The sequence below is a fragment of the Myotis nattereri genome, assembly GCF_964212035.1.
Source record: "Myotis nattereri genome assembly, chromosome: 12".
Classification (NCBI taxonomy): Eukaryota; Metazoa; Chordata; class Mammalia; order Chiroptera; family Vespertilionidae; genus Myotis; species Myotis nattereri.
Genome location: NC_138087.1, coordinates 33,561,092 through 33,577,332, shown reverse-complemented (window position 1 = coordinate 33,577,332; position 16,241 = coordinate 33,561,092). Strand labels below are relative to the sequence as shown.

Sequence of the window (16,241 nt, the reverse complement as noted above, 5' to 3'; positions counted from 1 at the left end):
AAGGCTTAAGAATAAATTAGATAAGCTTTCTTTTATTTCTTAGCTAAAAGCTAAGCATTGGAATTTTTTTAAGTTTAATTTTCAATTACAGTTCACTTTCAATATTATTTTGAATTAGTTTCAGGTGTACAGCATAGTGGTTAAACAAGAAAAAAATTATATGTATATATTTTTAAATATATTTTTATTAATTTCAGAGAGGAAGGGAGAAGGAGAGAGAGAGATAGAAACATCAATGATGAGAGAGAATCATCTATTGGCTGCCTCCTGCATGCCCCGCACAGGGGATCGACCCTGAAACCTGGGCATGTGCCCTGACCGGGAATTGAACCGTGAACTCCTGGTTCATAGGTCAAAGCTCAACCACTGAGCTAGGTTGGCCAGGCAAAAATTATATATATATATTTTAAAAACTCTGGTAGCTGGCGTGGCTCAGTAAAAACATATTTATATATATAAAAAAGAGAAAGTCAACATGCTAAAGATTTTATCAGAAATGCTGTTTCGATATTTCCACATTTTTGCCTGAGATGCTCTTAAAATCAGCTATGTTTCTACTCAAAAATGTGGAAGATAAGTTCTAAATGCCACACATGGCTTACTACTAGTTCACTATTAAAGAAAGGGGGTTATAGTGCCACCTGTTGGTGAGAAAGTATTATGAAAAGTAAGTGCTTATTTTCATAACCCAGATTAAGAGATCATCAGAAAACCATTCCGTGTGGACGGGCAGCTAGGATAGTGAATTTCTCCTCTTTCTTCTTTTTTTTTTTTTTTTTAAAAATATTTGTATTGCTTTCAGAAAGGAAGAGAGAGGGAGAGAGAGAAATAGAAACATCAATGAAGAGAGAGAATCGTTGATCGGCTGCCTCCTGCACGCCCTCTACTGGCATCGAGCCAGCAACCCAGGCATGTGCCCTGACTGGGAATTGAACCCTGACTCCTAGTTCATAGGTAGATGCCCAACCACTGAGCCATGCCAGCGGGTGGGATAGTGAATTTCTGGCATCTCTTTAAAATGAAGCAGTTTGTGGCCTGGACCTGCAGAGCCAGCCACAGAAAGGAGGACTCTCGTGGATGGGGAGCCTCAGACCCACAGAAGTGCCCAGGGAGCACAAGATTAAACTGTTTTAGAAAAACAAGTCCCGCGAGTCCTGGCATTTACTCAGGCTGCTAAAGGAATGGTTCTGGCTACGTGTGATACTGATTAACATAGAATGAGTAAAAACTAACTGACAACCTCTCCCAAAACCCAGACTCATTCTACAAAGAATCCAGAGAAATCCAGTAGACTAGAAAAAGCTAGAACACATATAACAAGCACAATGATTCCCAAGGTGATAATAAACTGGAGTTGATAGGATTCAACAGTTTTGTGATTATGTAAACCTAGACCAGTGATGGCGAACCTATGACACGCTTGTCAGAGGTGACACGCGAACTCATTTTTTTGGTTGATTTTTCTTTGTTAAATGGCATTTAAATATATAAAATAAATATCAAAAGTATAAGTCTTCGTTTTACTATGGTGCAAATATCAAAAAATTTCTATATGTGACATGGCACCAGAGTTAAGTTAGGGTTTTTCAAAATGCTGACACGCTGAGCTCAAAAGGTTCGCCATCACTGACCTAGACCCTATTAGTAACAGTGTATCATCATAAGTGTGGAAATTCGGGGCAGCTACTCAATGTAAATTTAGAAAGAGAGAGAAAAAGAAAAGAGGGTGAGGGTAGTGGTGGAATTTGAAGATCCCATGATAGGGCTAGGGTCATAGTTCAGCTCTTTTGCCAAGATTAAAACAAGAGTTTAAGGACACAGTAAATTTCAAAGATATTTATCATTTGAACCTGGGCAAAAAGGTTGAGATTAAGAAATACTGCAATTTAGTTCCAAGGAGTACGTTTTTAGATGTTTGGAAAAAATGTTTATTGGACCATCACACAAGCTCAACCCCAAGGGATACTTGTAACCTTCTGCTAGATTTTAGAAATAAGATTGCAGATGATATGTCTATCTGAGAGGGAACGTAGCCTGCTCTTCTGGATGATTTTGCAGAATATGCATGGCCAGGAGTCACAGGCGGAAAGCATAGCACTTCTTAAGCATAAAACTTCAGATGGATTAAGATGATAACTGAATTGCAGCCTGGTCGGTGTGGCTCAGTGGTTGAACATCAACCTATGAACCAGGAGGTCACGGTTCAATTCTCAGTCAAGGCACATGCCCAGGTTGCGGGCTCGATCCCCAGTAGGGGTTGTGCAGGAGGCAGCCGATAGATGATTCTCTCTCGTCATTAATGTTTCTATCTCTTTCTCTCTCCCCTTTCCTCTCTCTGAAAACAATAAAAACCTACATTTTAAAAAATTAATCGCAGCCTATAAAGAAGGCATTTTGGTTAGTAACTGTGTACATTTGTCACTGATGTACACACAGCAGAAGACATCGTTGGCCAGCCATGAAGTAATCTCTTTATGCCGTCTAAGGAATATAGTTGCTGAGTTTATAGACACTATAAGAAATTTCTCAGAAGTTAGCTACATTGGAATATTTGGAGATTATTATAGCTGCTGTTGTTAATTAAAAAAGTAACAGAAGCCATTTTGCCAGATTGCAAAATATGCTATAATTCATGATTTAGAGTTGAGTCCCAGCAGTCACCAAAACAACTGCTGAACTTCATTTGAACTGTGCTGAGAAAATAGCATTTGAGGTCTCAAACAGGGTATTGTATTCACACACGTCAGAGAGTGTTAAAAATGTGTCCTAGAGAAAATTATCATGTTATGGATCCTTAACGTTTTTAAATTTGGGGGCCAGTAATTTAAAATTTGTACATTTTTAAAAAGTATAAACTATCTAGATTTGCCAGATCTATTCTTGTTTTACTTTTCCCTAGTAGTCTACTGAAAATCATTTTATAGTTTTTAACACACCATAGTGTGCACACTGATGGCCATAGTATGCGATTTCAGAGAAGTGTGTGTGTGTTTTTCAGCTGTTTACAGGTCAGGGTGACAGATAATTTACCAGTACAGACACCTTGGAAGCAACAGTATTTTAACCAAACTGTTGCATACATTAAGAACCCCAAATGCTACCTGGGTCTCTACTTCTATAAGCTTAAAATAAAACCCTCTCAACATGTCATTCTGGAATGTGTTTACCTATCAGTATCTAACTTGATAGAAGCTAAGTTCTATATTTAACCTTTGAATTCTGGTCAAGAAACATCTGGAGCCCTGATTGGTTTGGCTCAGTGGATAGAGTGTCAACCTGCAGACTGAAGGGTCCCGGGTTTGATTCCAGTCAAGGGCATGTACCTTGATTGTGGGCACATCCCCAGTAGGGTGTGTGCAGGAGGCAGCTGGTCGATGTTTCTCTCTCATCAATGTTTCTAACTCTCTATCCCTCTCCCTTCCTCTCTGTAAAATAATCAATAAAATATATTCAAAAAAAGAAAAAAGAAACATCTGGATAATTCCAGCAGCTCTAACCTTTCAGATACCTGGATACTACCTCAAAGCGGTGGTTCTCAAACCGGAGATTCCCAAACAATAGCATCAGCATCACCTGGAAACTTGTTAGAAATGCAAATTCCTGGCTCCTGCCCAGCCCAGTCACACTAAATCAGAAATTCTGGGGATGCAGACAAGTGTGAGAACCACTGCTTCAGAGCCTTACAAACATCAAAATTATACTTCTGAGAGTTAAGGAAATTAGGGGAGGCCAGATCCTTCTGCCCATTGCTTTATATTTCCCAAAAAAAGGCTCTTCATCCTTCATCCTTTCTCTTCTTCCTGGCATTGAGCATGCTATTTTTTGTGTGTTTCTTGGGAAAATTAGTCCCTACTCAGAGGTCCCCCATATCCGTTCTCCCGGAGCTCTGCAAGGGAGGATTCTGAAGCTGCCCTAGACTCAGTCGGAAAGCATATCAGAGATGATCAATGATAACCGTGAGCCCAGGAAAGGAGACGGATGTGGCAATTACCAGGTGTTTGATGCTCTGCTATAAACTATGCACATTACTGGTGGTGCTCTCAAAGGCAAGCTTCAAATCTCACTCCTCTATGGCGTTCCTCCAGGTCCATACAATCTCCAACCCACTGGCGCATGAGAATCACCTGGGGAGCTGGGACCCCTGGGCTCCACCACTAGCGGAGATTCTGTGTGGTGGGGAGGGCATCAGTATTCTTCAACGCTCCCCAAGTAGTTCTAATACACAGCCTGGGCTGGGAACCTCTGCAACACCGGTGGTTTTCACAGCCTGGTGGGTCAGACCAGCACATCAGCATCACCTGGGAATTTGTCAGAAATGCAAATTCCCAGGCCCCACCCCAGACTGAATCAGAAACTCTGGAGGAGGGGCTTAGTAATATAACAAGCCCCCAGGGGACTCTCATGCGCAGTGAAGTTAGAGAGCCATTGATTATGCCTGTTCCCACCTTCCTTTAAGACAGTGGTTCTCAACCTTCCTAATGCCGCGACCCTTTAATACAGTTCCTCATGTTGTGGTGACCCCCAATTTCATTGTCACAAATTGAACATAATTAAAGCATAGTGATTAATCACAAAAACAATATCTAATTATATATGTGTTTTCCGATGGTCTCAGGCGACCCCTGTGAAAGGGTCGTTCGACCCCCAAAGGGTCGAGACCCACAGGTTGAGAACCGCTGCTTTAAGATCTTTCCTTGGGAGGAGATTCTGGGGAAGCCACTGCCAGTCTATCTACAATCAAGATTAACCCTGCAGTTTGTTTTTTTGTTTGTTTGTTTTTTTAATATATTTTATTGATTTTTTACAGAGAGAAAGGGAGAGAGATAGAGAGTTAGAAACATCGACGAGAGAGAAACATCGATCAGCTGCCTCCTGCACATCTCCTACTGGGGATGTGCCCGCAACCCAAATACATGCCCCTGACCGGAATCGAACCTGGGACCCTTCAGTCCGCAGGCCGACGCTCTATCCACTGAGCCAAACCAGTTTCGGCTAACCCTGCAGTTTTTAAAGATAAAAACAACTTCCTCACTCTTATAAGCCAAGTGAGCTAATAATAATTTTAGATTGTCTTCCCTTTTAGAGTAACATCTTTGAAAGGTGTTAATTACTGTTTCTGTCTGCCTTAAACATTGCATTATATATCATTCTAACCCAGCAGTTCCTGGAGTGTGTCTGTGAGCTGCTGAGTGAATTTAAGAGTGTCATCGCGTTATGAGAAACAAGCCAAAGCAACCATGCTAGGCGCAACAGGAAATGGAAAGGTAATTAAATATTTTTGGCTATGTTCTCCACCAAGCTGGAAAAGCCCTCCAGGTTCCTAACATTTTTGTTTCAAGTTCTTAAAAGCCTTTGGGATCGTCCTAGCTGGTTTGGCTCAGTGGATATAGCATAGGCCTGCAGACTGAAGGGTTCTGAGTTCGATTCCAGTCAAGGGCACATGCCTGGGTTGCAGGCTTGATCCCCGGTAGGGGGTCGTGCAGGAGGCAGCCGATCAATGGTTCTCTCTCATCATTGATGTTTCTATCTCTCTCTCCCTCTCCCTTCCTCTCTGAAAACAATAAAAATATATTTAAAAACAAACAAAAAACCTTTGGGATCTAACTATCGACCAAGTGAAGACTTGGCTATGTGAACCAAGGTTTTCATGTCACAATATGTCCCCTCCCTCACTCCTGTATTTCCCCATTGAGATTGTGATTGGATCTGGGATTGTGATCTGGACATCAGAATTTGTATAAACTCACCCTATGAATCTAATTTCCAGAAAGGGTTGGGAACCATTGCTTTAAGGGAGGGCAAGCTTCCTCATCCTTAGGTCAGTCTCTGGGGACTCTGGCTGGGACCTTAATTTACTGCAAGAGCTAATGACTTAAGAGTTAGTCTTGAAACATTGCTCTCCAATATGACACTAAAGATGCAATCCTATTCCATCACTAGAGGGCAAAATTTCTTCATTTTCAACATTTAATAAAGCATTATTGCCTAAGGTTAAGAATTCAATCAGGTTCCTCTCATACTTTTAAAAAAAAAAAAAAGCTGAATGAAAACATTTTAATGAGCGTATACTGAAGCCTGACTTTCATGAACGTCAGTTCCTTCCTATTTGTGTAATGAGGATTTGAAAGGCTATTGTTAAAAGAGCTCCATGGCCTTTCATGTGCCATCTACCCTCTTCCTAAAGGAGTCGTGCTTGATAGGGTATATTGTTTTTCAAAGTGCATGGCTCTGCCCGACCAGTGTGGTTCAGTGGTTGAGCATCAACCTATGAACCAAGAGGTCATGGTTTGATTCCGCCTGGTAAGGGCACATGCCAGGGTTGTAGGCTTGATCCCCAGTGGGGGGGCATGCAGGAGACAACCTATCAATGATGTTTCTATCTCTCATCATTGATGTTTCTATCTCTCTTTCCCTTCCTCTCTGAAATCAATAAAAATATGTTAAAAAGAAAAAAAGTGCATGGCTTTGCTATGTAGCCTATATTACCAAACAGGAGGTTAAGCTTGATTATATCTGATTAAAACTTGGTTACTTTCTCTTTCAGAAAGTGAGACAATAATTGTCTCTGTTTTTAAATCATTTGATTTTTGAATTTTAAAATCGAAATTCTGTATTTCTAGCAAAGTCCTAGGTGATGCCAATGCTGAGACTACTGGGCAAGAATTACACCTTGGGTCGTAGGAGGTAGAGAACCCAGGAGCAGAGACTGACTCCTCTTCGAAGCTATCCTAAGACCTTAACTCCACACCGATAACAGGTCTGTCTGCACTCCCAGGAAGACAGAGAGATCACAAATGCAGTGGATTCCAAATTGGCTGTATATCAGAATCATTTTGTTGCTTCTTAAAAATAAAGATTTTTCGTCTCAACTCCTGAAGATTATGATCAGTAGGTCTGGATTGGGGCCCAGGAATTTATATATTTTTTAATGTTTTTATTGATTTCAGAGAGAGGGAGAGAGAGATAGCAACATCAATGATGAGAGAGAATCATCTATCAGCTGCCTCCTGCATGCCTCCAACTGGGAATGGAGCCCCCAACCCAGGCATATACCCTGACCGGGAATCAAACCCCCATCTCCTGGTTCCTAGGTCGACGCTCAACCACTGAGCAACGCCGGTGCGTCTGGAATTTGTATTTTTTAAAGGTACCCAGGAGATGTTGCCAAAACCCTCTGTTTTTACAAATCACTATTCTTCAAAGTTTTTTACTTTGCAGATAAAAAGACCAAGGCCAGAAGAGGGGAAGGAACTTTCAAAGTCAGTGACAGAAGAAACCAGGATCCAGGTTCTTCTGGCCCTGTTAGATTGAGACATTGCTGCTTCGTAGGAGCTAACATGTGTGCTTGACTTTCCTTCTTTTACTATGTTATTGACAGGTATAGTAACTAGTTTCCAAAGATGGCCCACAACGAACCATGACTCTCAACATTCACACCCCTGTTGTGTCCCTTCCCACATGAAATCTGGGCTCGCCCTGTAACCTGCTGTAACAAACAGAATGCTCTGGAAGTGAGGCTGAGTGACTTCAGAGGCTGAGCCTTAAGAGGTTTGCAGCTTCCACATCCTTCCACCTCGGAGCACTGTGCTTTGAACCCTGGTATCATTCCGTGAGGAAGTTCAAGCAATCACATGGAGAGGTCCACACAGAGAAGAGCCAAGCTCCATAGCCACGGCCTGAACTAAGTTCTCCCAGCCAACAGCCCCCCACTAACTTCTCAGCAATGAAGGAGGCCACTTTGGACCTTCTAGTCATCACCCAAGTGGAGGGCAACTGTCCACTCAACTCAGAAGGATACAAAATATTTGTTGCTTCAAACCTCTAAGTGTTAAGATGGGTGTTGTGTTATACCCCAAGCAATAACTAAATGACAGGAAATGAAATCCCCTTACCTGTTAGGCTGTAAACAGACTCGGTCGTAGCCTGTGATCTCACACAAATCCTTCTCAAGCTCTCGGAAAAGCTGCTGGTACCCTTGAGCTTGGTCCAAAGGCACAAAGGGGTGGATGTTTGCAAATTCACTCCATGTGATTGGCTGAAGAGCAAGAAAGGAGAAAACATATGCATATACACATATTGTAACAGCAGTAACAATATTAACTTTGATGATGATGATGTGATGATGATGAAAGCATGATCGGACATGCAGTGCTTACTATGTGCCAGGCACTGCTTTCAGCACTTTATTTATTTATTTTTAAAATATTTTTCTTTATTGATTTCAGAGAGGAAGGAAGGAGAGATAGAAACATCAATGATGAGAGAGAATCATTGATTGGCTGCCTCCTTCACAGCCCCTACTGGGGATCGAGCCTGCAACCCAGGCATGTGCCCTTGGCCGGAATCGAACCTGGGACCCTTCAGTCCACAGGCTGACGCTCTATCCACTGAGCCAAGCCAGCTAGGGCTACTTTCAGCACTTTAATATATTCCTTCATTTAACTCTCACCACAATCTTACAAGGTAAGTTCTACTACTGTCTTCATTTTAGAAGTGAGTCCCAGAAAGTGAACTTGTGCAAAAATATAACCTCTTTCTATCTATTTTAGGGACAAAAAGGCCCGAAAATAGATTTATATCCATGAAACCCAATGAGTTGCTTCAAGTATAGTTTATTCAAACTCTTACATAGCATGTACATTATTGTCTCTTCATTAAGCAGAGCAAAGCAACAGAAAAGCAAATGGGGGAAATCTTCCTGTCACAATATAAAATTATTTACTTGGCCTGATATGATCTGTCACATCTGAATACTCCGGTGGAAAAAAAGGAACAAGCTAACTTTGTTGAAATGGATCCTAGCCTAGGAAACATGCTTACCAACACAACAGCAGGTTACACAAATCTTCTGTTAACACAGGAAAGAAATTAAAACCTCAAATCTCTACCCTTTGGCACTATGAATGGATTTCTAGAAAGAAGCCTTAAGGTTCTTCTGAGCTTAACAACCACAAATTGATCAAAATAAAAGCTTTTCATGTGGCAGGTTTAACAAAAGATGGTGGGAGGGTAGGAAGGTATCAATACTATATATTTAATTATTTCAATATTTCAAAATAATCTGACTCATAAATTTAAATGATCAGGTTGTGGTAAAATTGGGGTTTCTGCCAAGATTGCTGAATAACAAGGAAAAGGATTATTAAAGTATTTATTAATTCACCGTCCCAGTAGCAGTTTTCTCTAGTTATGTACAGCCAGAACAAATTCCTTCTTAGAAGTGACCTACTTACTGCAAGTTCAGATGAACTGTTGAGCTTCATGGTACAGGATCCCTTTAAGAAGCACAACCAAAATAAATTGCATTGGTTATTTCTTATGATCCGTATGATCAGCCCTTCTATCTCCCCACATGGCCACCCATTCACCCCTCCTGCAGCATATTACATGTGACCCAAAGAGGGGCGGGGATAAAAGTAATAATTACCAGTGGAATCATGCTGTGAACGAGGGAAATGTCTTTGTTTTCTAATTTCTTCATATATCGAACAATATTTGTTTCTGAGTGATAGCTGTGAACACAAAACGTGTGATTGGGGCCAATCTAGTTAGGTAAGAGTCCATACGTATCCTCCTGAAAGATCAGACACACTGAGATCTACCTTCAACATACAGATCACGTTGGGCCATGCCAACAGAGCATCAGAGGGAAGGGCATGGCACCCCACAAACCTCAGTGGATGGCCCAGGACAAGAAGCATCCTGTGGGCATAAGAGGAAGGTTTGGAAAAAGAGGATGTTGACTTCCTGGGTATGCTCTTCAGCCTGGCAACTAGGCATCTAAACTCTCCCCCGCCTGATGAGTAGAATTAGGGGTTACAGTGCCAAGGAGTCAGGGCCAATAGGAAATAATGTGTGCTTTGCCCAAATCAGCAATGGGATCCCTACGGCGATGATTTATTATTAAGGGAATATCACGTCCAAGTCAGAAGCCACTCTCTACTGCGCTCCCAAGCCACGGCACACAGTGCAGAAGTCGCACTGGCCACACAAACCTGTTGAACACTTGATTTGTAAGGAACGGGCTGGTTCTCTTGAAGGCAGTGGCTAGAATACCTCTCCGTTCCTCGCCCATGCTTTCAGCAACCAGCTCCTGCATGGAGAGACCACAGAAACCAAAGGGCAGGAATTGTGCCTAGAACCACGTGTGGACGCCCAGGCCTCAGGTCAGCAAGTATTCTCACAGAGCATCAGAAGTCCCCGAGCAGCCCCCGCCCGCCCACTCACCGCCTCCCCAGGCATCTGGCATGGTGTGCTGACAGGTGTCAGGAGTTATGAATTGTGAAAATCTCCAGAGCACTGTTTTTAAGTTCTATTGACCTCAGCCACAGAAAATAAGGAAAACTGTACAATTTTTACTGCAAAAAAAGTTGACATCTCTTGTATGTTCCTTGAATAATAAGTGAGTTCTGGTAAGTTATTTTAAAAGGCTATCAAAAAAGTTACCATGATAACACTCAGGTAGTGTGTCACTTGACACTGATCTTTTATCTTTGAGAACAACTCTAATGAAATTCAAATTCCAAGATCGTGTAATGGGGAAAAGGACAATGTCTTCAACAGACAGTGCTGAGAAAACTGGATTTACGCATGCAAAAGAATGAAGTTGGATCCAGATCTTACATAATATACAAAAAAAGTAACTTGAAATGGATTAATTAAGGACCTACCTTTAAAGGCTAACACTATAAAACTCTTAGAAGAAAACAAGGGAACATCTGCATGACCTTGGGTTTGGCTATGGTTTCTTAAGCATGAGCAACAAAAAATAGACTCATTAAAATTAAAAATTTTTGCATATCAAAGGACACTGTCAAGAGAGTTACGTGATAACCCACAGGAGGGGAAACTATTTGCAAATCATTTATCTATTAAGAGTTCAATATAAAGAATATATAATAAATAGATCACTTGCTCCTCATTCTGCCCCAGGCTTCAGTGACTGTTCATTCCATAAACATGCCTCAAACATGTGGAATGAATAATTGTGATTAAAAGTAGTGCAAAGTTCTAGAGCAGCGGTTTTCAACCTGTGGGTTGTGACCCCTTTGGCGGTCAAACGACCCTTTCACAGGGGTCGCCTAAGACCATCCTGCATATCAGATATTTACATTACGATTGATAACAGTAGCAACATTACAGTTATGAAGTAGCAACGAAAATAATTTTATGCTTGGGTCACAACATGAGGAACTGTATTTAAAGGGCCAGAAGGTTGAGAACCACTGTTAGAGGGAAGATGCTTATTCAGTCCTGTTTATTAATTAAAGTTTAATATGATACTTCTTTGATGATTTCCATTTGTTATACTGAAGTCCTCTCTCAAAGAGGACACAGACAACCAGGACAGCAACATTCAACACTCTAAAACCTATTTCAACTTCTTTAGTAAATGTTTCCTTTCATTGATTTATTCATCAAATATTTATTGAGGGCTTCCTATGCACCAGGCCATGTAAAGTTGTGATTAACACCTGGCCACAGGTCTAGGTAGTCACTGACACCTCTCCCTTTCATTCTCATTCCATGGAATATAACCTTTATCCTCACATGTCCCTGCTATTTCAATGTTTTAGAAACCAACTCAATCGCACTGAACTGCTTCTAGTTCTCAGGAATCTCTCTCCTCCAGCCTTTGTGGCTGTTTTTCCCAGTGTTTGGAACACTTCTGGCCCCATCCTCCTCTTCAAGGATTACAATGTTCCTAAACTAGTCATCCAGGAGTTAGACTATTTAACTCCTACTCATCTTTCAGACCTCAGCTTAGGATAATTTCTTCCAAATCCTGGTAAGAAGACTCTCCTCTGTGCTCAAAGAGCATCTTCAGACATCACCCATTATAACACATCACTTGGATTGCAATCTTGTGCTTGTTTGAATCCTCATTAGACTATAAGCTCCATGAGTGCAGGAATCATGTCTAATTCACCACGATCCTCAGGACCCAGCATGCTACCTGGCACATATTAGGTCTTTAATAAATATATTTTGCGTGAGTGGGTATCATAATTTTCTCAGAATCGACATAACCAAGATGCCAATGTCATGAATCTCTATATTAAGGACAATCCTTCCAAATAGCCTGGGTGCATGGTCCTGGGTAGGGCACACAGCAGTAACCTCTATCAGCAGTCACTACTGCCAGAGACAGTCAGTGCCATAATTTTTTTTTAATATATTTTATTGATTTTTTACAGAGAGGAAGGGAGAGAGATAGAGAGTTAGAAACATCGATGAGAGAGAAACATCGATCAGCTGCCTCCTGCACATCTCCTACTGGGAATGTGCCCGCAACCAAGGTACATGCCCTTGACCGGAATCGAACCTGGGACCTTTCAGTCCGCAGGCCAACGCTCCATCCACCAAGCCAAACCGGTTTCGGCAATGTGCCATAATTTTAACAGCAAGCCACCAATGTCACACCTCCTCCCCCATCCCATACATACTCAGGACCACAAGAAGCAAACCCATCTTTGACACCACCTCAAATAGTCGTTATAAGAAGTGCATGCTTTTATTTCACTTACTGCAGATGACTCACAGCCAAAGATCCACAACAAGTCATCCAGATCTTTTTCACTGACTGTTTCATCAAGAGAAATACCAAGCTACAGAAATAAAAACAAAAGAGAAAAAAAAACATCAGCTCTAGACCCAAGAGAGGTCAAAGGTGAGAAGATGCTGGACAAAACTCCCAGTCCTTTTAAAATATCAGGGTGCCAGTTGGTTACCAAATTGGCCCTTAGGCGAAAGGGACTAAGACCAGCCCCAGACTTCACAGGATTTAGTTTTATAAGCCACTTCTGGACTCTAACACCGTGATGGTTGCAGGGTACTTCTATTGGTACTGGATATAGTCATCTTTTTCTTCCCTTAACTTGCTTTATTATATCATTTATCAGGGCCTTTACCTTGAAAAGTCGTATTGTGAAGAGAGAAGTAAGAAAATATGTGCCTAAAAGTCTCCTTTATGAAAACACAGTCTTAAGGAAAGATGAGAATCAAATATCCTTTGAAGGATTACAATGTTCCTAAACTAGAAATGAAAATGGTTTATTAAAAAAAATAGATTGGGGGCCGGGGGTGGGCTAGAAGGGGTCATTGTAGAAAAAAGGGGATATAAGAATATTTTCAACAGTAAAGAGTATTTTTTTAAAAAATAGATTGTGCCCAAAATTCCAATATTGATTTTTTTTAACACATTAGCACCAAGCCTGTTTTGTCTTCCTTTCCGGAAAGTATAGTGTCAGTCACTGGTGATTGACATGGTGCTTAACATGTTAAATAAAGAGGAAAACTTTTAATGACAAAAGTCATGAAAATTTATGCAATTAAAAAAAGTCATGAAAACCTAGAGACTGTGTTAAAAACAACAAACACCTGAAAGTTTGACTTACTGTGCCATCCTCAAAAAGTCGAAAATTGATTTGCCTCTGAGCAGCTCTGCTCAAGACCTCCTTCACTGAGCAGCCACACTGAATCTTCAAAGTGTCAAAGAACAGGTCATGCTGGAGTTGATGCCCCGCTCGCTTGAGACCTAAACAAGAAAGGAGGATCAACCAGATTCCCCCACAGAAACCTGCTCCTCCGTCACTGACATTTTCCAGAGAAATAAAGATTAAAATCCTACTAAAACAGTCTGTTTCTGCCCTACCCAGTGTTTTGTGGCTGCTTAAAAAATTAAATGCTTATTACTATACTACAGAAAATTGTAAAATCTATATATATAAAAGCCTAACATGCAAATTGTCCCCATGGGAGTTTAACCGGGAGACTGAGAGTTTGATGGCTCACTATGATGTGTGCTGACCACCAGGGGGCAGTGCGGAACAAAGGAAGGCCCCGGCCGGCAGCCAGAAGGCCCCGATCGGCCCCAATCGCCAGCCAGGCCTAGGGACCCTACCTGTTCATGAATTTTGTGCACTGGGCCTCTAGTCCCATATAATAAAAGCCTAATATGCTAAGTGTCTGGTCATCCAATCAGCCATTTAACCAATCAAAGCGTAATATGCTGCCCTAGCCGGTTTGGCTCAGTGGATAGAGCGTCGGTCTGCGGACTGAAGGGTCCCGGGTTCGATTCTGGTCAAGGGCATGTGCCTTGGTTGCAGGCACATCCCCAGTGGGGGGTGTGCAGGAGGCAGCTGATTGATGTTTCTCTCTCATCGATGTTTCTGGCTCTCTATCCCTCTCCCTTCCTCTCTGTAAAAAATCAATAAAATATATGTTTTAAAAAAAAAAGCATAATATGCTAATGATATGCTAAGACCACTCAACCGCTTGCTATGATGTGCACTGACCACCAGGGGGTAGACACTCCGGCTGGTAGGTTAGCTTGCTGCTGGGGTCCAGCTGATCAGGATTGAGCGAGATGGACCAGACACGCCCTGGAGCCCTCCTGTGGTCCCTTCCCAGCTGGTCATTCTCCCGCATCCCTCCCTGGCCCTAATTGTGCATCAGTGGGGTCCCTCAGCCTGGCCTGTGCCTTCTCGCAATCTGGGACCCCTCGGGGGATGTCGGAAAGCCGGTTTCAGCCCAACAGCAGAAAAACTGGTCACTATGACATGCACTGACCACCAGGGGACAGACTCTCAATGCAGGAGTTGCCCCTGGTGGTCAGTGCACTCCCAAAAAGGGAGCACCGCTCAGCCAGAAGCCGGGCTCACCATTGACGAGCACAGTGGTGGTGGCAGGAGCCTCTCACACCTCCGCAGCAGCACTAAGGATGTCTGAGGGCTCTCAGACTGCAAGAGGGCACAGGCGGGCTAAGGGACCCTCCAGGTGCATGAATTTCACACACCGGGCCTCTAGTATAAATACCAAAAAAAGAAAGAAAAGTCACCATAATCACCATCCAGAAATAACTAGTGGTTATATTCTGGTATATATTCCTCTAGAAGTTGTGTGTGTATGTGTATGTGTGTACACGTGCATGTGTGATAGGTCACATACATATATTTCTTTAACTTTAAAAATAATTGTAATATATCATCGACATTTTGCTTTTCTCAAAATCAAAACCCATATCATTGTTTTTAATGGCTGTATATGGTCAAACTTACAGATGTACCATAATGTAACTACATTTTATTGGACATTTAGGCTATTTCCAAGATTGTGCTATTGTCAACAGTGTTTCAATGGAAACCCTTTACTTTCCTATTTTATTATTTCCTTTGGATTTATACATAGAAGTAGAATTTCTGCATCAAATTATAGACATATTTTAAAGACTTTTGACATATATAGTTTAAGTGTTCTTTAAAAAAGAAGTCAGCCTAACCGGTTTGGCTCAGTGGATAGAACGTTGACCTGTGGACTGAAGGGTCCCAGGTTCGATTACGGTCAAGGGCATGTACCTTGGTTTCCGGCACGCCCCAGTAGGGGGTGTGCAGGAGGCATCTGATCGATGTTTCTCTCATTGATGTTTCTAGCTCTCTATCCCTCTCCCTTCCTCTCTGTAAAAAATCAATAAAATATATTTTTTTAAAAAATAGAAGTCATATCAATATCAGCCAATTCTTTTTCATCTTTGCCAGTGTGATGGGAGAAAAACTATTTTGTTGTTTCAATTTACATTTCTTTGAGTAATAATGAGGTTGAAATTATATATGTTCATTGACTATGTGACTTTTAATTCTGTATAAAGAATTGAACATACAGTGAGTTCTCAATTTCACTTACTCATGTTTATCAGTTTTGTTATACCCACAACTTTTTTAAAAAGATATGTGACTCACCTTCAGACAAAATCAAAGTGGCATTGTGTACCCTCCTAGCAATATGCTCCAGCCCTCGGGAACCATGGTAGATTGCAAACATGGCAGCCATATTCGCCAAGAGAGCCTAAAATGACAAAGAGCATTTAAGGAATTATGTTCAACAATGTGATGGAAGACAATTAATAGAAGGGACTATTCTTTTGACTTGAGATGCCAAATTGAAAACAGAGACAAAACAAAATGATCAGATTTCCTGCATTCTCTATGATACCTGGGGACCATTTATAACACGGCTGAACACCTGAGGGAAAGACACAGCATCCAAGATACTGTGGACTCACTATGTTAAACCTTCAAATATGACCATTAGAAAGGGGTCCCATACATGCAATATAATCATGCCATCCATAAAGGGGAAGATCAGGCTGTCACAGACATCGAGATACAAAATTTAATGTTGGAATACAGAGGAGCCATAAAGACCTCAGTGGGGAAAAGTGACATCTAAGAATTTTATACTCG

The 16,241-nt window shown here is 41.6% G+C and overlaps 1 protein-coding gene across 1 annotated transcript in view; it reads right to left on the bottom strand.

Annotated features, from left to right (window-relative positions):
• The window catches only part of GLDC (glycine decarboxylase), a 77,022-nt gene that overhangs the window by 27,670 nt on the left and 33,111 nt on the right, over positions 1-16,241 (bottom strand). Inside the window, exons 9-15 of the mRNA XM_081103410.1 lie at positions 15,738-15,843; positions 13,398-13,537; positions 12,528-12,608; positions 9,996-10,093; positions 9,428-9,512; positions 9,234-9,275; positions 7,893-8,035 (exon numbers count right to left, since the gene is read on the bottom strand). Of these exons, the coding sequence (XP_080959536.1) occupies positions 7,893-8,035; positions 9,234-9,275; positions 9,428-9,512; positions 9,996-10,093; positions 12,528-12,608; positions 13,398-13,537; positions 15,738-15,843 (695 nt within the window). The remainder of the gene's footprint in view (positions 1-7,892; positions 8,036-9,233; positions 9,276-9,427; positions 9,513-9,995; positions 10,094-12,527; positions 12,609-13,397; positions 13,538-15,737; positions 15,844-16,241) is intronic.